Source organism: Neophocaena asiaeorientalis, unplaced genomic scaffold (genome assembly GCF_003031525.2).
Source record: "Neophocaena asiaeorientalis asiaeorientalis breed wild unplaced genomic scaffold, Neophocaena_asiaeorientalis_V1.1 scaffold30, whole genome shotgun sequence".
Taxonomy (NCBI): domain Eukaryota; kingdom Metazoa; phylum Chordata; class Mammalia; order Artiodactyla; family Phocoenidae; genus Neophocaena; species Neophocaena asiaeorientalis.
The window spans coordinates 7,333,201-7,353,843 of NW_020174923.1; the positions used below are offsets into that span (position 1 = coordinate 7,333,201).

The window sequence follows — 20,643 nt, forward strand, 5'->3', positions numbered from 1 at the left end:
GGCTGCCGGCGGGGGGGGAGGGGACCAGCCTGCCCTGACCCGCACCCACCTAGGCTCGCTGGTTTGCTGCCTCCGGGCTCCAGCCAGAGCCCACCGCAGCCAGGCTGCCCGGCTGCCACCCCAGAGCCAAGGGACCCCAGGGCAGGCGCTGGGGCTCTCCCCAAAGCTAGACTGCCCCCAACCTTCCAAGTCTGTTGTGTCCAGGGCAGGCCCTGGTGCCCAAGGAGACCCCTCAGAGGCCTCAGGGGACCCAAGGGCAGGCGTTTGGGCTCTCCCCAGGGCAGGGCCAACTGCGGGGGCAGTGAGTCCGGGGCTGAGGTCAGCGGCCGTCCATAGGGGCGTCCTGCCGGGCCACAGGACCTGAGTTGCAGACGCCTAGGGGGCCCTTGTACTCCTCCAAGGACCTCTGTCCCTGGCAGGCCAAGGGAAGCAGGTTGTTTTTATGCCAAGGGCCCCCAGAGGGTAGGTAATCCAGGGAATTCCCAGGGCCACAGCCTGCCCCGAGGGGCTCCAGGTCTGGTGCGGGCCGGTCCGGTGACCCTGCTCTACCCCACAGAGCACCTGGTGAACGGGCGGATGGACTTTGCCTTCCCGGACAGTGCCAACTCCCTGCACAGGATGGCTGTGAGCAACGCCGCCTACAGCACCTACCTGAGCCCACACCTGCCCCACCGCGTGCTGAGCACGTCCTCCACCCTCTCGCGGGACTACCACTCGCTGACCCGCCCGGAACACTCGCACTCGTCCACGCTGCCCAGGGACTACTCAACCCTCACCTCCCTCTCCTCCCAGAGTGAGTGCCCGCCACCTCCCCTGCTCTCCCCTAATCCTTCCTCTCTTCCAGCTCCTGGAGGCTCGGGCTGCTGGCCTGCCGTCCCCCTCCTGCCCATCCTCTGACGTGCACACTTCCTGCCCTCTCACTCTTGTTTTGTCCTGCCCTAGGCCTCCCTCCCATCTGGGAACACGGGAGGAGCAGGCTTCCGCTGTCCTGGGCCCTGGGGTCCTGGAGTCGGGCTCAGATGAAGGGGGTCCCCCACTCCGGGGACTCAAGAGACTCTATAATCCTGGCTGGGCAGCCAGCAGCACCCTCTTGGGGCCCAGGTAGTACAGGGGTGGCCATCCTGTGCCTCCACAGCTGTCCTGCACCATCTGTCACCCATCCACCCACCGCCGCCGCTGCCCGTGCCACCTTACCCTCCATTCCATCCACATCAGCGCTGGTCCCTAACGCAGCTTCTATCCTCTGGGGGTGCTGGGCTGGGGCAGGAGAGGGGCCAGGCCAGCTGAGGAGGGTGGGGGCCGGCTGACTCACGAGCTCACGCCTTCTCGGCACAGGCAGGGCCCGCACCCACGTCCTGCACAGGACATTCAGGAGGTGCCGAGTGGCCTGGACAGGGTGTTGCAGGGTGAGTGGGCCACCTGGCCAGCGGTCCATGCAGGCGCCACAGCCGAGGGCGGTCAGGGCTAGAACTAGGACTCCTGCCCAGACACCCCCGACACCGGCTGACTGTGGCCTCCTGTCTCCAGGCTCCCGCTTGGCTGCCGGTGTGCCCAACACACCCACCCGCCTGGTGTTCTCAGCCCTGGGACCCACGTCTCTGAAAGTAAGCTGGCAGGAGCCGCAGTGTGAGCGGACGCTGCAGGGCTACAGCGTGGAGTACCAGCTGCTGAATGGCGGTGAGGCACGGCTGCTGTCGGGCTGACACACGGGGACACCCGACTGTCAGGAATCCACCCAAGTCCCTTGAACACTAATGCTCCCCCCACCACCCACCTTTCTGAGAGAGTCTCGCTCTTCTAAGACTCCCACTGCCTCTCCTGATGAGACCTCATCCACCTCCCTAGGCCTCTCTCCAAATCATTCCCACGGCTAGGTTTTACCTAACAAGGCCTCACCGGCCTAGGGACCCAGGGCCTCTGCTGGCCTATGAGATGTCTTTCCGGGAGTCGGGAAGTGGCACTTCCGTGGGCAGACACACTCGCGGCAGCATGCCCTGGGCCCATAAACAGCCAACATACACAGATGGGATTTCAGGTTCCACTCATCCCTTGTATAGCGTACAACCTGAACAACCCAACCGTACTATACAAGGCTGACCCCACCTGTACCCAAGCCACAGCTAATGCTGGGTGGGTGGTGGCTAGACCTTGACAGTAGCCTAGGGAAGGGGTGGGATCAGGCTGGGGATAGGAATGAGGAATGCTGCTGCTCTGCTACCTGCCTCCATCCCCACCCAGGTGAGCTGCACCAGCTTAACATCCCCAACCCCAGCCAGACGTCGGTGGTGCTGGAAGACCTCCTGCCCAACCACTCCTACGTGTTCCGCGTGCGGGCCCAGAGCCAGGAAGGCTGGGGCCCAGAGCGCGAGGGTGTCATCACTATCGAGTCACAGGTGCACCCACAGAGCCCTCTCTGCCCCCTACCGGGTGAGTTACCCCCCCACCCTGACAGTGGTCCCCCCATCTCGTACCCACAAACCCACCGACACCCTTCCTCTGCTGTCCCCAGGCTCTGCCTTCACTTTGAGCACGCCCAACGCCCCGGGCCCGCTGGTGTTCACCGCCCTGAGCCCGGAATCTCTGCAGTTGAGCTGGGAGCGGCCGCGCAGGCCTGACGGCGACATCCTCGGCTACCTGGTGACTTGTGAGATGGCCCACGGAGGAGGTGCTGCCCGCCCCAGGGTCGGGGGGAACAGGGGAAGGGTGGAGAGGGAGCCACCGAGGCTAAAGGCATCTTCCCCGCCCAGAGCCAGCCACCACGTTCCTGGTGGATGGCGACAGCCCCGAGAGCCGGCTGACGGTGCCAGGCCTCAGCGAGAACGTGCCCTACAAGTTCAAGGTGCAGGCCAAGACCACCCAAGGCTTCGGGCCGGAGCGTGAAGGCATCATCACCATCGAGTCCCAGGCTGGAGGTAGGCTGCTTCACCCCTTCTCTGGCCACACCTTCTCCTGGCACCACGCTCTGACTGGCCCCTCTGCCCACTCCAGGCGCCTTCCCACAGCTGGGCAGCCACTCGGGGCTCTTCCAGCACCCAATGCCAGGAGAGTACAGCATCACCACCACCCACTCCAGCACCACTGAGCCCGTCCTACTGGGTGAGTTGCCCGGCGGGGGGCTCCTGGCTCTCCCGGGGGAGCACAGTGCCAACAGAGGAAAGGGGGTTGGGGACCCAGGTGGACCCTTCAACACCTCTTCCCCTACAGACGGATTGACCCTGGGGTCCCAGCGCTTGGAAGCCCATGGCTCCCTCACCCGGAACGTGACACAGGAGTTTGTGAGCCGGACACTGACCGCCAGTGGAACCCTCAGCACCCACGTGGACCAACAGTTCTTCCAGACCTGAGCCCCCGACCCCCGCCTCCTCGCCCTGGCGCTGCCTCGGCTACTCCATCCTTAGACCCCTGGCGACCAGCCCACCTGCATGCTGATCACAGGGCCGGTGCCTCTGGCCACAGAGCAGGGGGTAGGTGTCCTCTGGGAGGCACGAAGTGGTCCCGGAAGGCCCTTCAGCTGCCCTCCTACCCTGGGCCCAAGCCCATTTGTAACTAGAGAGCTAGGACCAGCATGACAAGGTCCCAGCTTTGTTCTGCACTTAATAAAAGATTTTGCTACTGCTGAGCTCTGCCCTGTCCATGTTTCTGGGGCCTGCCCAGAGCAGGCAAGCAGTTCTTATACACACCTTTCTCTGATGCCCAAGCATACATCCACCTCTGGAGACGGGCAGGTATCAGAGCCAGAGGTAATACAAGTTTATTGAGCACCCAGGCTGGAGGGCAGGCCTGCCGTGGGCCGGCCTGGAAGGGCCTCACAGGCACAGCACCTGGGCGCCGTCGGCCGCCTGGGAAAGGTAGAAGGTGGCGGTCCCGCTGTACTGCCCCTGTAGGAGGGACGGGTGGGGCGGGGTCTGAGCACAGCACGGCCCTAGGAACCCATCTCTCCCGCTCCCCCCAGTCTCTGGCACCTACCCACCTGGATGTGCTGCACCACTAGGGAGGCGGCAGAGGCCTCCAGCAGGGTCACCGTGCAGCCACCAAAGCCACCGCCTGTCATGCGGCTGCCGTAAACCCCGGGCGCAGAGAGCGCAGCCTCCACCAGCTGATCCAGCTCGGGGCAGCTCACCTCGTAGTCATCCCTGCAGGGAGGACACGGCGGGAGGCGGGAGGCCTTGAACCAGCCCCATCCGGCACAGGGGACAGCCTGTGACCGGGAGGTGCTGGGCGCCCGGGGATCTCACCTGAGCGAGTTGTGACTCTCCACCATGAGGCGGCCGAAGGCTCTGTAGTCGCCGCGGCTCAGGGCGGCTGCTGCCTGGGCTGTGCGCTGGATCTCGCCCACCACGTGCCGCGCCCGCCGGAAGGCCTCCCCGCTCATCAGCTCCCTGCCAGCTGGGGCGGAAAAGGAGTCAGCAGACCCACCATCCACCACCTCTGGGCCCCTGTGGACGTGGAGGAGGGGCACGATGGCTCCAGGGCGCTGGCTGGGGGGGGCGGGGGCATCTCCAGTCTGAGACCTGGTTCTGGCCAAGCTATGGGTAGAACCTCGGGTTGGTGACCAAGGTTTCAGAGCCTCCCCTCCTCGACTAGAAAAGGGGACACCCGCCTCATTTGGCGCGCAGGGAAGGCTGAGCAGACACATGGAGTGCCCCCAGCAGGGCGCCTGGCACACAGTGGGGGCTCGATAAACAGCAGTTTGAGCCCCAGACTCAGTGCTTCCATGGTGCGTGGGACACAGTGCTGCCTTCAAGAGGCCAAGACAGAACAGGAAGGAAAAGTCCTGCTGGTGTTTTTGCTGGAGTTAGTTAACAGCGAAGCCTCCGAAGGCCAGGGCTCCAGAGTTGGGATACAGACCAGGTCTGCCCGGGGCACCCCAGGGAGCCAGCAAGCTGTCCCACTGGCTAACGCTGAAGCCGGCATAGCAAGCTGAGTCGCTAATGGCAGCCCCGAGCGCTTAGGACTTTACAACTTGACTCTGGGTGCCAGAGAGGTTTTGGGAGCAGGGGAGGCATGGAGCTGAGCTCTAGCTGACGAAAGTGACTGCCTTGCGCAGGGGGCCCTGCTGGGAGAAGCCAGCGCTGGGAGATGGCAGCTGTTAAAACAGTCAGAGACCAAAAGAGGCCGGGTGTGGGGAGGAAGGACAGGCGGGCAGGGAGGACTCAGTGTCCTGAAGTTTCAGACAGCAGAGACAAGGGTGAGGAAATAACAGAAAAGGGGAAGTCAAAAGGAGAGGCGTCCAGGGGCTTCCCTGGTGGCGCAGTGGTTGAGAGTCCACCTGCCAATGCAGGGGACACAGGTTCAAGCCCTGGTCCTGGAAGATCCCACATACCGCGGAGCAACTAAGCCCACGCACCACAATTACTGAGCCTGCGCTCTAGAGCCCGCGAGCCACAACTACTGAGCCCACGTGCCACAACTACTGAAGCGCGCGTACCTAGAGCCCGTGCTCCGCAACAAGAGACGCCACCGCAGTGAGAAGCCTGAGCACCACAATGAAGAGTAGCCCCCGCTCGCCGCAACTAGAGAAAACCTGCGCGCAGCAACGGAGACCCAACGCAGCCAAAAATAAAAACAAACAAACAAGAAAAACAACCCATCACAGGGACTTCCCTGGCGGCGCAGTGGTTAAGAATCCACCTGCCAATGCAGGGGACAAGGGTTTGAGCCCTGGTCCAGGAAGATCCCACATGCCGCGGAGCAACTAAGCCCATGCGTCACAACTACTGAGCCTGCGCTCTAGAGCCCGCAAGCCACAATTACTGAGCCTGCACGCCACAACTACTGAAGCCCACGCACCTAGAGCCCGTGCTCCACAACGAGAAGGCATCGCAATGAGAAATACGCACACCGCAACAAAGAGTAGCCCCCGCTCATCACAACTAGAGAAAGCCTGTGTGCAGCAACGAAGACCCAACACAGCCAAAAATAAATAAATTTATATAAAAAAAAAAATCCATCACGGTGTTAGGTATGATTACCAGGAAATGGTTAAGTAAATCACAGTGCACCTAGATGCTGAAATGCTATGTAGCTTAAAAAGCCACGTTGATGACAGGCCTTTCATGACATAGAGAAGGGCTCTGAGATAATGTTAAGTAAAAAAAAAAAGGGCAGGTGGCAACACTGCGTATACTCAACCTTGAGAATACAGATGTTGAAACTAACATAACATTGTAAGTCAGGGATATTTCAATTAAAACTTTTAAAACTGGGACTTCCCTGGTGGTACAGTGGTTAAGAATCCGCCTGCCAATGCAAGGGACACAGATTCGAGCCCTGATCCGGGAAGATCCCACATGCCGCGGAGCAACTAAGTCCGTGTGCCACAACTACTGAACCTGCGGTCTAGAGCCTGCAAGCCACAACTACTGAAGTCCACGTGCCACAGCTACTGAAGCCTGCACACCTAGAGCCCGCGCTCCACAAAATAAGCCACCGCAATGAGAAGTACGCACACCACAACGAAGAGTAGCTCCTGCTCGCCACAACTACTGAAGCCCATGCACAGCAACGAAGACCCAATGCAGGACCTACCTGGTGGCACAGTGGTTGAGAGTCCGCCTGCCGATGCAGGGGACACAGGTTCGTGCCCCGGTCCGGGAAGATCCCACATGCCGTGGAGCGGCTGGGCCCGTGAGCCATGGCCGCTGAGCCTGCGCGTCCAGAGCCTGTTGCTCCGCAACGGGAGAGGCCACAACAGTGAGAGGCCCACATACCGCAAAAAAAAAAAAAAATGCAGCCAAAATGAAAAAAAAAATGCTAACAGTGGCTATCTCTGGGTAGTGATCTTATAGCTTGTTATTTTCTTCTTTGTACTTTTTTTTTTTTTGGCTGCCTTGGGTCTTCATTGCTGCACACGGGCTTTCTCTAGTTGTGGCAAGCAGGGGCTACTCTTCGTTGTGGTGTGCGGGCTCCTCATGGTGGCTTCTCTTGTTGCGGAGCACGGGCTCTGGGCACTCAGGCTTCAGTAGTTGTGGCACATGGGCTCTAGAGCGCAGGCTCAGTAGTTGTGGCGCACGGGCTTAGCTGCTCTGCGGCATGTGGGATCTTCCCGGACCAGGGCTCAAACCCGTGTCCCCTGCATTAGCAGGCAGATTCTTAACCACTGCACCACCAGGAAAGTCCTCTTCTTTGTACTTTTCTGTATTTTCCATGGTGGATACTTAATCCTCACATTAGAAAAAACAATATGGAGATTTCAAGCAGTCCTAAGTCAGCAGTGTTGGGGGAGTGGGCAGAGCTTGGCAGAGGTCCCTGGAGGTGAGGGGATGTACATCCGGGTCAAAGCCACAGCGAGAGCCCAGCAGCCCCCCTCACCCCAGGGTGCCCAGCCATCTCCAGGACACAGTGCACCCAGCCAGCTCTCACCCTCCAGCTCCTCCAGCTGCACCTCACGAAGGCTCTCCTTGCCCAGCGCCCGGGCCACTTCTTCGCACTGGCGCCGCCGCAGGGGATACTCGCTGGAGCCCAATGAGTGGCGGACGTTGGAGTTGGTGATGAGCACAGCCAGCTTGGGATCCAACAACGGCACCAGGCTTGTCTCCAGGGACCTGGGATGGAGATGGAGCCAGGAAGATGACAAGGCCAAGCGTCTGTTTGCCGCGCATGTTTCATCCAGAAGCTCTCCTACGAGGTGGGAGGGGACAAGGGGAGCCCCTGACCTGCAGTCAATGAGCAGCGCGTGGCCTTTCTGCCCCAGCAGTGCGATGAGCTGGTCCATGATGCCACAGGGCACCCCTGCGAAGCTGTGCTCAGCCCGCTGACACACCTGGGCCCGGGCAGCTATTGTCCCCGAGTCTGCAGCACAGGGCCAGGTGGGAAGGCTGGGGCCCAGGAGGGGGCACTAGGGGTGGGAGGGTGGGAGCAGCCCCCAGTGTGTCCAGTGATACTCCAGGGAGATTCCCCACCCACTCCCCCAAAGCCACAATTGGGGTAGGAAGCTCTGATCACAGGACCTCAGGGAAGGAGGGCTGCGTTGGGAGCTGGGGTCTAGGAGGTACCTGGGCAGAGCTGCTGCAGGAAGGTATACGTGGCCACTTCCAGGGATGCTGAGCTGGACAGCCCACCCCCCAGGGGCACTGAGCTGACCGCCACTGCACTGAAGCCAGGGAGGGGGGCAGCTGCAGGAGAAAGAATGGATGACGGTAAGACAGGCCATCTGGGAGGATGAGCACAAGAAGGGCATGTATCCTGGTACAAAGGAGGCAACCACCTGGCAGCTTCCGGGGAAATGTGTCTCAACTGTCAGAGGCCACCGACCTGTGGGGCCAAGGGGTCCGCCGCCCTCCATTCTCCTACCCTGACGTTCCTGGGACACAGTCTCCTAGTTCTCCTGGTTTAGGGTTCCGGGGAAATGTGTCTCAACTGTCAGAGGCCACCGACCTGTTGGGCCAAGCGGTCCGCCGCCCTCCATCCTCCTACCCTGATGTTCCTGGGACACAGACTCCTAGTTCTCCTGGTTTAGGGCTCTGGAGACCAACAGGCTGGGGTTTGAACCCTGGCTCCTCCAATCATGTCATGGGCAACCCAGGGCAAGTTCTAGAACCTCTGGGGGCATCAGTCTCCTCACCTGTACAATGGGGAAGCTCCACGCTGCATGCCTACCCCACAGTGGATTAGATGAGCTAATGAGCTTCGTGGCTGAGAGACAGGAATTTGACCCAGGCCTGGGCCCCATACCTGGGTAGTGCTGAATCACTCCCTTGATGTAGTTGGCCCAGTGGGGGGCCCCAGGCTCCAGTGGCCGCTGGGTTGTGGGCAGGGGAAACTGCAGCCGGCGGGGCTCGTCGGCATCCTCAGAGGTGGTGAGGAGGGAGATAAGCCCATCTGCCCGGGGGCTGCCCACCAGCACAGTCCCAAGCTCCAGCGCCTGGCGGAAGAAACAAATAGTATGCGAAACTTCCACTACCAAGGGGCCAGGGACGGACAAGGAGGCGACCTCCAGGCTCAACATGAAGGGAATGGGGAGTGTCTCAGGGAAGAGCCTGCATGTCCATCTGGCCTTGGGGGGCTTGGGTCCCACCCCATAGGTCTTCAGGGGCAGGGCCAGTGCAGCGGGAGTGCAGACCTGGCCTCTGCCCTAAGCGTGGGCTCCTGGCTGTGGGTCAATAGGAAAACAGAATCAGACGAGCTCTTTCTGACGCCTTCCCATTTTGGAAGACGAACAGTGGGATGGACATGGCCCCAGGCTAAGGCAGCTCCACCTCAGCTGTGTGACCTTGAGCAGATCACTAGCCCTCTCTGTGCCTCCATTCCCTCCTCTGCGAACTGAACGGGCTGGACCAGGAGGCTTAGGGCTTCTTCGCCTCGGTTTACAGTTGGGCCCCGTTCCGCATCCTCCCACAATCTGAGGTGGCTCCCAAGGAGATGGCGAGGATCAGCGGTCCATAGCCTACTTCCTCGCGGATTCCCCGTTTCCTCCCTTCCAACGTGTGAAATGCCCCGTCCTAGGGTCTCTCCCACGTGCTCGTCCCCCACACTCGGCTGGAGTAAAAGTTCGGAGCGGCCCGCCCAACAGTGCAAGCGGGGAGATGGCGCCTCCCCCGCAGCCCCTCACCATGGGCAGCACCAGGCCCTGGTTGTAGTCCGTGTGCTCCCCGATGAGGTTGACGCGGCCCGGGGCCGACACGGCCAGCTCGGGCTCGGCCCCGAACTCCTCCAGGAAGGCTCTCCGGGCCTTGGCCAGCAGCTCCCCGAGTTGGCGCTGCTCGGAAGCGGCCATGACACTCACCCTGCGGCTCTGCCGGGCGCAGTCGGGTCGGCTCGGGATGCTCGGGGCGGAGCCGCGCTGCGTCGGCTCACACAGCTGCACGCACCGCCCCAAATAGGGCCGCGCTGGCCCCGCCCCGCCCGCGGTTCCGGCCCAATCCACCAGCTGGGCGCGCGGGGCGGGCTGGCGGCGGGCTTTCCAAAGAAGTGCTGGGCGCCCAGCGGGGCGGGTATTGGCCGGCCCCGGACATCTGAGCTGCTCTTTCCTGGCCCTGGTGCCCCTCTCTGCGTCCACACACCCATCCACCCAGCCATCTACCCCAGCCTGAGCAATAGCGCTGGCCTCCAACACCTGGGTTTCCCAAAAGGATCTCCTAGGTCCTAAAGTCCTGCAACCGTGAGAGGTCACCAGCCTCTGATCATAAATCTGTCAGAGGGCCGCCAGACAATCAGTGTAAACAGAAATAAGGAAAGCCAAGTTCGGTGGAGTCACTTTCTACAGGCTTCTTTTCTAGAGTGGACCTGCTGGCCCAGCTCCTAGCAATGGAGGAGTAGGGAGGGTGGAGATGGACAGCAGTGGGCCCAGCCCCTCCTGGAAGGACCCACCCAGCTGCCAAGGTAGGTTGGTCTGTTGGCCCCAGCAGGTGCTTTCTCAGCCTGGAACCTTGGTCCCAGGGCCTGGTGCCCAGAGTCTGACACTAGCCACCTCCTCTCTCACCAGCCTGCATCCTAAACCTTCAAGCTGTCCCCAACTCCTCACTGGGATACCTGTCTGCAGTTGGCCACCCCATACGAAATCTTGGAGGGGAAAGGCTGAAATGTAAGCAGACTCTTCGTGATTAGAGTGGGGGTTTTGTGGAGGGTTGCAGCCAGGGTAGCTTGGGGTCTGCTCAGGGGGTTGCCCCAAGAACATTCAAAAGTCAGCTCTGAAAACTCCTAGAAGTAAACATAAGGTTAAACCTTTGGGACCTTGGCTTAGTCAATGGTTTTTTAGATATGACACCAAAAGCACAAGCAACAAAAGAAAAATACGTAAATTGTACTTCATCAAAATAAAATACTTTTGTGCATCTAAGGACCACCCCATCAAGAAAGTGAAAAGACAACCTACAGAATGGAAGAAAATATTTGCAAATCATATTTAAGGGACTTGTATCAAGAATGTATAAAGAGGGCTTCCCTGGTGGCGCAGTGGTTAAGAATCCGCCTGCCAATGCAGGGGACACGGATTCGAGCCCTGGTCCTGGAAGATCCCACATGCCGCGGAGCAACTAAGCCCGTGCGCCACAACTACTGAGCCTGTGCTCTAGCGCCCTCGAGCCACAACTACTGAAGCCCGCGTGCCTAGAGCCTGTGCTCCGCAACAAGAGAAGCCACCGCAGTGAAAAGCCCGCGCACTGCAATGAAGAGTAGCCCCCGCTCGCTGCAACGAGAGAAAAGCAACGAAGCAGCAACAAAGACCCAAAGCAGCCAGAAACAATAAATAAATTAAAAAAAAAAAAGAATGTATAAAGAGGGACTTCCCTGGTGGTGCAGTGGCTAAGAATCCGCCCGCCAATGCAGGTGACACGGGTTCGAGTCCTGGTCTGGGAAGATCCCACACACCGCGGAGCAGCTAAGCCCGTGCAGCTAAGCCCTAAATAAATTTTTTAAAAAAGAAAGAAGAACGTATAACGAGCTCTTACAAGTCAACGGTAAAAAGGACAACTTAAAAATGGGCAGAAAGACTAAATATAAGGCTTGGGGAATCAATAAAGAAAAGGCTTAAAAGCTTGAAACAAATGGGCAAAAGATTTGAACATTTTTCCAGAGAAGATATGAAAAGATGCTCAACATCATTAGTCATTCGGAGAATGCAAATCAAAACCACAATGAGGGGCTTTCCTGGTGGTACAGTCGTTAAGAATCCACCTGCCAATGCAGGGGACACGGGTTCGAGCCCTGGTCCAGGAAGATCCCACATGTCATGGAGCAACTAAGCTCATGCGCCACAACTACTGAGCCCATGTGCCACAACTACTGAAGCCCGTGTGCTTAGAGCCTGTGCTCCGCAACAAGAGAAGCCACCACAATGAGAAGTCCACACACTGCAACAAAGGGTAGCCCCCGCTCGCTGCAACTAGAGAAAGCCAGCCAACGAAGACCCAACGCAGCCAAGAAATAAACAAATTAATTAAAAAAAAAAAAAACCCACAATGAGGTAGTACTTCACATCCATTAAGATGGCTTAAGTTAAAAAAAAAAAAAAGACAGAAAATAGCAAGTGTTGGTGAGGATGTGGTGAAATCAAAACCCTCATTCACTGCTGCTGGGAATGTAAAACAGTTAAGCAGTTCCACAAAATGTTAACCATAGAGTTATCGTATGACTCAGCAATTCCACTCCTAAATGTACACTCAAGAGAAAAAATATATCCACACAAAAACTCGTACATTAATGTTCATAGCAGCACTATTCACATTAGCCCAAAGGTGGAAGCAATCCAAAAGGGAAAAATGAATAAACAAAATGTGGCCTATACAAGGGAATACTATTCAGCCATAAAAAGAATGAAGTTCTGATACCTGCTACAACATGGATGAGCCTTGAAAACATAGTAAATGAAGGAAGCCAGTCACAAAAGACTACAAATTGTATGATCCTATCCGGACGAAATGTCCAGAATAGGCAAATCTATAAAGACAGAAAGTACATTAGTGGCTGCTTGGGGCTGAGGGGAATGGGAGAATAAAAGGGTGTTAGGAAAGAGTACCAAGTTCCCTTTGTGGTGATGAAAATGTTCTAAAATTGGCAGTGGTGATGATTATCCGTATCTGTGAATATACCGAAACCACTGAATTACACACTTTAAATGGGCCTTTTGAGCACTCCTCAGTAAAGCATTTTTTGGCATAGGCAAAATAAAACAAGACAAAACGGTGAGTGGCCCTTGGGGCTGGTTGAAATGGAATTAAACTCACAAACCATGCCTCCCCACGAGGCAATGACTGGAGAAGCCTCCCCGACTCTGCGCATCATTTACCCACCTCAGCTGTGATGTCCAACAGCTCTGAGCCCAAATCTTTGCCCTTACTATTGTGTGATCTTGGTCAGATGACTTAACCCCTCTGCGCCTCAGTTTCTCATCTGTAAAGTGGGGCTAGTGTGTTTCCTTCCTAACAGACTGTTTCAAAAGGAAGTGAATGAGGTCATCTTCATAGAGTGCCCAGCCCTGCCTCTGGCACTTGGTAAGCACAGAATAAATGTTTACTATTATTATCAATCATCCATTAATACAACAGACATTGTTGGACTCGCCAGCAGGCAGTGGGCCAGATAAAAGCCTTGGGCTGTGATAGGGAGGCAGTCTCAATCTGACCGTGGCCCCACCCTGACTGAGATAAACCCTCTGACAAAGGAATAAAGAGCTTTCTGGGGATTCTGACCACTAGGCAGCCCACACCCCTGTTTATTTCCATTGTTTCATTTTGATTGAAAACACCCCCTTTGATCCATCTTCATCGTTTGTATGTTTCAGTTGTTCTTGGAAAACCTGATTTGACCCAAGGGCAGGTGCTCCTGATGGCTCGCTCTGGACTCTGAAACACTGATTTCATTTGGGAGACCTGTTTACTCTCAGTGTTTGAATCCCATCTAGCATGTTACATAAAATTTGTTCAGGAGAAAGTCTGCCTCTGACCTTTGACCCTCCCTCCCATTTCCTGGCCAGATGTCACAAGACTGGGGGGAAGGTGGCACCTTAAAGGGGACACTGTCACCCAAAGTCTGTCCTCTGATCTGCTGGCCAAAAAAACTTACTTGTATCAGAGGAACCAGAGCCAACTGTCACACAGGACTGAGGTGTCATGATAGAATTCTCAGTAATAGCCCCCACGGGGACAAATTATCCAGTGGTGGGAATACCACCCGTGCCAGCTGAGTGCCCAGTGGCCTAGGCAAGCTGTTTGTCCAGGTCATGGCGAGACCGGGCCCACCACTGAGGACAGGTGTCCCAGAGGCAGCTCTTCTCTCCCAGAGTCCGTGTTTGTCCCCGCGCTCAATTCTTAGCCCTTGGGCCCTCCCTGCTGGACCCAGTCTTTCTTCATGCAGTGAAGGTCTGTGTGCTTCATGCAGCTCTGGCCTCTCCGCTGCAGTTAAAGACTGGTTTCCTGATGGGACTTGGATCCATATCTCCCAAGCTAATATCTACAGTCTCTGAAAATGTTTGCTCTCAGCAGACGGCTCACGCTTTCACTCATTCTGGGAGGTTCTTTTTGTTGTTCCCAGGGGGTTAACCTATCTCCTGATTTGGGCCCCCTTTGCCCTTCTGCTACATTAGTGATAACAGCTTCTGTGATATTGATAACACTAATATCAAGCTTGTGGTAAACCCTGGTATCAGGGCTGAGATGCAGCCTGCAGGACAGCACTGGTTGTTCACTACCAGTGCCTGTTCTGATTGGTCAGTGCTCTGGACTTCTGTTTTAAAGGCACCAGACTTTGCACACGTGGCTTCATTAAATCCTTACAAGCCTATTGGGTAGACACTGGTTTTACTCCCATTTTACAGATGAGGAAAAGAAGCACAAATGGGTTAAGGAACTCATCCAAGCAGGACAGCTGCACCTTGAACCTGGGTCTGTCTGACACTGAGATGGTTGTACTGCAACCACCCTGTCCCCAGGAGCACTCTGGCCTGCCGCAGCCTCTGCTCTGCCAGCCTCTGCTTACTGAAGTATTAAAATCCAAAGCTCAGCCTCATAGCAAGGAACAGGAGGGGCAGCTGCTCTCCTGGACCCCTGGAGCCCCAGTTCCTACATGGAACCCTCCCAATTTGGAAGCCAGGCCAGTAACCAAAGCTCCTGGGAACCTGACTGATTCTTTGCCACCCATGCCAGAAGCAGATCCAGCCAGATGCGCTGTGGGGCTGCCAGGGCCTTGGGTTGGCCAGCAAACACGCCTGGAGTCTGTGCTGTGTGCCAGGCACGACTCCAGAGGCAGACCAGTCTCAGGTCTTGCCTTTGGAGCACCGGGAGCTTCTTGTCCATCCCCGGCCTCAGATGCCCCGCTAAGAGGCGCCAGCTGCAGGCCTCGTCTTTATTTGGTACCCCCACTGTGTCCCTGAAGTTCCTGCCCTCTAGGCTGACGACCACCCTGCTGGTGGCTGGGCAGGGAGCAAATCCAGACTCACAAGTTGCAGCTGCGGCTGTCTCTCCCTGCACCTCGCCCTAGGCACAGCAGCTGGCAGGTCTCCAGCCCACCGTGGGTGGGCAGGAGGACTGAGGCTGGTCAAAGGCAGGGCACTGAGGAGGGAGAGGCCCTCGGACTGTCACAGGACCCTCAGGTTCATGAAGGCTGGGCCTTGGACCCAACCCCATCCCGTCCCCTCTGCTGATGCTCTTGGCTCAATGCCAGGCGGTGAGGCGCTTATGGTTTCGGTCCTGGAGCCTAGTGTGTCCGACAGAGAGGGTGGGAAGGGAGTAGAGGTTAACAGAGCCTGGGCACCATCTCCCTGCGGACGTGTGCAGTCCCTCACATACCCCTCAGCCAGAGGCGGCCAGCCAGAAGCCTGCAGCCCACCAGCCTCCCTTCCCCCGAGCCCTTCTTGCCACCAGTACTGGTGAATTGGAGATGGCCTTCTTCCTTTCAGCCCACTCTCCCTTCCACTGTGTATATTCCCAGAACTGCAGCTCCCTGAAGGGGGGCTGGTAGCTGCCAGAGAGAAGACCCCAGACCCTGACTGCCCAACCACACCCCTCTGTGCCCCTTTCCAGACCCCATGTGGCCTTTTAGCTCCTCCAAGAGTCACGGCCTCACTGAAGAGCTGCCCCGCCGCCCCCCGCCTTGCTTCCCTAGCTGGGGTGTAGGGGGGTGTCTGCGGAACCTCTTAGCTTCTTTCTCAGGAAGGGCAATGGGGTGGGTGGAATGGGGGTGGAGGGTCCCTGGCTGGACACTGGACATAGTGCTCAGGTGAGGACACCAGGACAGGCTGGGGACACATCACACACACGTCCCATGACTCTGCTTGGAACAATGCTGATTGTCGGGGTGGGATTCCCTCACTGCTAGGGGCAGCTGGGCAGTAGGCAGAACAGGGAGCTGGCACCTCTCCACCCACCCCAGGAGGGAGGACAGCAGCCTCTGATCCCTGCTCACAGCACACCCTCTGTGAATATGCACAAAGCTGTCCCAGCTGCACCCACCCACCTCGGCCCACAGCCTTGCTCATCCCCCAGACCTGCCGACCCAAAGGGGTCAGGGGCCCAAAAGGCCGGCCACCTGGCCAAGGACACGAGCCTTCTCTCTGAGCAGGCTGCAGGGATTTGGGTTAGCAACCTGGGCAAGGATCAGTTCTTCCTTCCTTCCTTCCTCCAGGCTTGCCTTCAGAAGGCAAGTGGAAGGCTGCCTGCTTGTGCTGGAGTTGCTGGCCAGAAGCCAGGCCCAGCTCAATGGAATGGTCTGGGCTGGTGACACCCCTGAGGAACGCCTACAGAGGCAGGTGTGACCGCCAATGGGTTGAGGGAAGGAAGAGACTGTGGAGCTCATAGCACATTGAGCTCAGCTGTGCTCTTACATCAGCGCCCAAGGTGGGGCCCAGGGAAATACGCTGTGGCTGTGACTGCCGTGGTGAGGTGACTGTGAAGGGATGGGGAGGTAGGGGTGAGGACTGGATGCCCAGGGTGGAGGCTCAAGGCTCTTGGGCCTAGCCTACCCAGTGAGACGACCACTACAGAAGGTGTGCTGAAAACTACACCTCCCCCTTCTCCGTGGCAGGGTAGGTTGGCCACAGGCCTGAGGAACTGATCCCTGACCTTCTGCTGTTGCTCCCATAGGCAGGCTGGCCCTTGCCTGCAGAAACTTAAGGGCAAGCCCTGGAGTTTCCTGCTGATCCAATGGCAGAGAGCTGACTAGACTGTGTCCACCCTCTGCAGCCCAACCTGAAGTGTTCCAGAAGGGGCCGCTTTCCTACTGAGGCAGAGCCCAGCCCCAACACCTGACACCAAGCAAGGAACAGTGCTTGCAAGGAACCAGGGAGGGGGAGCCCCCGGACACAACGATCAGGGAGAGCTGAGGAATGCACTTCCCCACCCCACCCCAAACTACCAGCTGAGTCAGAAGGCAAGGCTTCCTGGACATTCCCCCACGAAACTTTGTGAAAGAAAAACATGATCATCCGAATGAAGAGCATTAACAAGATGAGAACGTCTCAACTTTAAAAACTTTATTTTTGTCTCACCCATCAACAGCACAGGTTGCCTTCATCAGCTCCAATTTTTGCTTTTCTCCTCAGACTCTGTTCTACCATCTTAACCCATGGATATTATAACATGTGGGCAGTTCCCTAGAACCAGAAAATATTTCTGCCTGTCGGCTTAAAAATTAAAAGTATGGAAGTGTAAGGTGCACTGTTTTAGCAGATTCCAAGCTGCCCAGTAAAACCCTACCTTGGGATGCAGACTTCGTGAGAAAGTCTGTCACCTACTCTAGCTCGAGTGGTAACTCAAGGAGATGCATCACCATAGCCGTTTCTCTACCTGTGTTTGTAAGTCCCACTCCACACCACATTCCACTGGCTAGGATTTCAATGTCCTTCACAAGAACAATGCAAGTGAATTGTCAGAATTGGTTCCAGAGCTCATTACGATCGACCTTCTAGGAAACCAGCTCATTATACTGCATCAGATTTCGACACCTCATAAAAAGCTCACTAAACTACCAAGATTCCCAATCCTAACCTGCCTTGCCTCTTTCCAATCCTAAACCCTAAACCCTAAATTTGAAACTAGTCCGAACTTAAAAAAACACCCACCAAACTGTTTTATCATGGCATGGAGACTTCCTACAGCTACTGACTTCAAATTATACAGAATTCTTTTGTCTGATAGGTGTGGTTCTTGTGCTCATGTCCCGCTGACCTACTGTGCTTCACTGGTGGCCATCATTGGTCAAGAACACTAGTTTCATACTGAAAAGGCGGCTTAGACTAAAGATTCTATACCTGTGGGCTTGTCTTAAAATAACTCACTTTATGAAGAGATCTATAAACGTGCTTCACAAACAGGTTCAGGAACAGACGCCAAATTTGAGTCCTGGAATTCCAAAGAAATTTACTTTCCTTCACAACAGAGGGGCAGGAGGGAGAGTCATATTAATACAACCTTAAGCCCACACTGCATATACAGCTGTCATGGCATTTTCATAGAGCAGAGAGCTGTTTACATGCTTTGTAGAAATACTTCTGCAAATAAATACTTCCTTTGTCTACCAAACAAAACCTGAAATAAACTTAGAAGGACCTAGATGAAAGATGTATTAAGCTTTCAACATTCAATTTAGGTTTTTGACACTTAGTTGGATAAACAAGTTTATTTGTAAGTTTAGTCAACATACATAATTGACCTAAAAACTTCAATAGAAGAATAAGTTTGAAAACCACTTGGAAAGCATCTCTATGAAGTGATTTTTCCCAGGACCTTATACCAGATGACACCATTTTAACTGGCAGGTTCCATGAGCTGAAGCTGTGTGTCCCTCCCCCACAGCAAGTTCACCCTAAGGGTTACTGTAACACAAACTCCACAAGGAAAAGAAGTTCGGTATTGTTCCCTCCTCGTAGAGGAAAACGCAACCTAGTTATGAGACCAACCACAACACAAAGAAAAGCTGCACTAACTACTATATTAGTAACAGATGATGCTGGTGTGAATAACTTGTATTATATTCTAGAGCCCTTATAAATAAATCCCCCCGTTAGCGTCTGCGTTATCAGCTAGAGGATTAGTTAACATGTGGTAGAATGAGGACTTATGCAAGGTCTAATGCGCAAAGCATCTTACTACGTATGAAAAACAAGTGCAGTCTAGTTAGGAGAAAACCAACCGGACTCTATGTTACACACACCTTAATGACAAGACTCCCCACCACGTGTGAATGTAAAACATTTAATTTAAAAATGTTGACACTACAATATATAAAATAGCTATTATAAATGCACATAGTGTATTCTATAGCTGCCAGGTTTACTTTTTTTTTTTTTTTAATAAGGAAACTGTAAGTTACACTGTGGTTAAGACTTGTATCTTCACCCTTGAAAAAGCCCACATTCTATCACAGTGATGTATGGTCAGACTTAACAGCCCCAATTGTTAAACACTTGGATCAAGTCATAACCAGTTTTATTGCAAAAGGACCCTGTACACATTTATCAATTCTAGTACCTTAATAGCTACCCAACAAGTCATTAACATACAGAAACATGCATCATGAGAAGCAAGAAGTATCACCCATCCCTTCTGCATACTAGCAACTTGTCACTCCTGAGCAACAGCGCTCACACCACTGAGGTCTGTGAACAGTCAGTCACTTTTCGCATTCATCCTGAGTGAAAGATGGAATGACTTAAGTACAAATGCAACATATTATAAACAATTTCTTACAAAAAAAGTCACAAATTAAACCAAAGTATTTTACAGAATTTACTACAAAACACCATAAAAACTGCCTTCCCTTAAGCTCTCTCTCCCCGTATCCGGCGAGCCAACTGGATGTCTTTGGGCATGATGGTGACTCTCTTAGCGTGGATGGCACACAGATTAGTATCTTCAAATAAACCCACCAGGTACGCTTCACTAGCCTCCTGTTGAGGACAAGAGCCACACTATTAACTCTCTCCGAGGAGACCCGCGCGCAAGCCCTCCGCCCCTGCTACACGCAGCCTCGGCCACCTCACCTGAAGCGCACCAATGGCAGCACTCTGGAACCTCAAGTCGGTTTTGAAATCCTGGGCGATCTCCCTCACCAACCTCTGGAAAGGCAGCTTCCGGATCAGAAGCTCGGTGGATTTCTGGTAACGACGGATTTCCCGAAGCGCAACGGTCCCGGGCCTGAAGAGAAGGGCGTAAAGGGACACCGGTTAACCGAGAGCGCGGATCAAGCAGCAGGAAGCGTCCCGCTCGCGGCGCGCCGCCGAGTCATTGTTTTCCTGCCGCGCTGCCTACCTGTAGCGATGAGGTTTTTTCACCCCGCCGGTAGAGGGGGCGCTTTTCCTGGCCGCTTTAGTGGCCAGCTGTTTGCGGGGCGCTTTGCCACCCGTGGACTTACGAGCAGTCTGCTTGGTTCGGGCCATTTTCTTTCACCTGCGGAACAAATCCCTGACTCCGGGGCCGCGGCGCTCGCCTCCCGGGCTGCGGGGGGCGGGACGCCCGGCGCCCCTACCCTCCCGCCTCCTCCCATCCCAAGGCGGGCGGCAGATGGCCGAGGGCTGCCGCCTCCTCCCCCTCCCCTAATGACTCAGGCTGCAAGTAGCAGCAGCCTCCCCCGGGAGGGGGAGTGCGGGGAGGAGTCACTTCCCCTCCTCGACGGGCGGAGGCCCGGCTGCCCGGAACCCGGCGTCGGGACCTCTGAATCACCAGCGGGAAAGAGGCGGAGACATGGTTCCGGAACGAAGCCCCAAGGGAAAACCACCCGTCCCCACGCCGGCGCCAGCAAGCAGCCTGGGCAGCCCGCAGCAGCCGGCACTCGGCTCTCAACGGCCGCGGCCCGCGACATCAACGGCTGACAGGGCCTCGTGTCACGCGTAAACCCAAAAACACTTACCCAATGCCTAAGTTCTACGCCGCTTCCCCGACAGCCGCGCCGCTCCTGCTGCCCAATGAAGAGCCGCAGTCGCCGAACTAACGGAAGAAGCTCCTCCGACTAACGACCAAACCGCTCTGCGTTCCAGGCCCCCCCTATGCCTCCTTTTTTATACTCACGCTTCACGCTGCGTCTCTGCGTAATAGGACCTTAATTTGCATACACCAACGACTTTTTCTATTGGCTGACGCTTTCGCCGACGCGCTGACATCCCCCGACACAAAGGCCGTGCTTCGGCCCCGTTCGCTGATTGGCGGACATCTAGACCACTGATTGGCTGTTAAAGTGGCCTAATGATTGGATAAATGGAAAGCGGAATGGACGAAT

General features: G+C 55.8%; 3 protein-coding genes across 5 annotated transcripts in view; 1 reads left to right on the forward strand and 2 right to left on the reverse strand.

The window, feature by feature from the left end:
- ITGB4 (integrin subunit beta 4) overlaps positions 1 to 3,616 on the forward strand; it is a 32,881-nt gene extending 29,265 nt beyond the window's left edge. The window contains exons 34-41 of one of the 2 annotated variants that reach the window (XM_024760907.1): positions 557 to 793; positions 943 to 1,101; positions 1,528 to 1,677; positions 2,239 to 2,427; positions 2,510 to 2,665; positions 2,748 to 2,912; positions 2,989 to 3,096; positions 3,205 to 3,616. In XM_024760907.1, coding sequence (XP_024616675.1) covers positions 557 to 793; positions 943 to 1,101; positions 1,528 to 1,677; positions 2,239 to 2,427; positions 2,510 to 2,665; positions 2,748 to 2,912; positions 2,989 to 3,096; positions 3,205 to 3,344 — 1,304 coding nt within the window. In that variant the 3' untranslated portion in view covers positions 3,345 to 3,616. The remainder of the gene's footprint in view (positions 1 to 556; positions 794 to 942; positions 1,102 to 1,527; positions 1,678 to 2,238; positions 2,428 to 2,509; positions 2,666 to 2,747; positions 2,913 to 2,988; positions 3,097 to 3,204) is intronic. The other variant, XM_024760908.1, reaches the window with a different exon arrangement.
- GALK1 (galactokinase 1) lies at positions 3,610 to 10,108 on the reverse strand. 2 transcript variants are annotated; one of them, XM_024760909.1, is made up of 8 exons: positions 9,551 to 10,108; positions 8,674 to 8,863; positions 7,995 to 8,114; positions 7,656 to 7,791; positions 7,363 to 7,544; positions 4,236 to 4,386; positions 3,967 to 4,133; positions 3,610 to 3,878 (listed from the first exon to the last, which is right to left on the reverse strand). In XM_024760909.1, exons 1-8 carry the CDS (start codon positions 9,713 to 9,715, stop codon positions 3,610 to 3,612), a joined length of 1,380 nt encoding a protein of 459 aa, XP_024616677.1. In that variant the 5' UTR covers positions 9,716 to 10,108. The 2 variants fall into 2 exon arrangements, with proteins under 2 accessions (XP_024616677.1, XP_024616678.1); XM_024760910.1 differs by having other exon boundaries at positions 3,729 to 3,878; positions 3,971 to 4,133; positions 9,551 to 9,765.
- Positions 10,109 to 16,888: 6,780 nt separating this feature from the next.
- Positions 16,889 to 20,403, reverse strand: H3-3B (H3.3 histone B). The gene is made up of 4 exons (XM_024760806.1): positions 20,278 to 20,403; positions 19,680 to 19,817; positions 19,412 to 19,565; positions 16,889 to 19,318 (listed from the first exon to the last, which is right to left on the reverse strand). The coding sequence occupies exons 2-4, from the start codon at positions 19,805 to 19,807 to the stop codon at positions 19,190 to 19,192; spliced, it is 411 nt and encodes a 136-aa protein (XP_024616574.1). The 5' UTR covers positions 19,808 to 19,817; positions 20,278 to 20,403; the 3' UTR covers positions 16,889 to 19,189.
- Positions 20,404 to 20,643: the final 240 nt, after the last annotated feature.

Coding starts and splice junctions, on each gene's coding strand:
- GALK1 (XM_024760909.1), bottom strand. CDS start 9,715: ATGGCCGCTTCCGAGCAGCGCCAACTCGGGGAGCTGCTGGCCAAGGCC. Junction 4,134..4,235: donor GAGAGTCACAACTCGCTCAG/GTGAGATCCCCG, acceptor TCCTCCCTGCAG/GGATGACTACGAGGTGAGCT. Junction 3,879..3,966: donor GGTGCAGCACATCCAGGTGG/GTAGGTGCCAGA, acceptor TCCCTCCTACAG/GGGCAGTACAGCGGGACCGC.
- H3-3B (XM_024760806.1), bottom strand. CDS start 19,807: ATGGCCCGAACCAAGCAGACTGCTCGTAAGTCCACGGGTGGCAAAGCG. Junction 19,566..19,679: donor AAAAAACCTCATCGCTACAG/GTAGGCAGCGCG, acceptor CCTTCTCTTCAG/GCCCGGGACCGTTGCGCTTC. Junction 19,319..19,411: donor CTGCCATTGGTGCGCTTCAG/GTGAGGTGGCCG, acceptor TGTCCTCAACAG/GAGGCTAGTGAAGCGTACCT.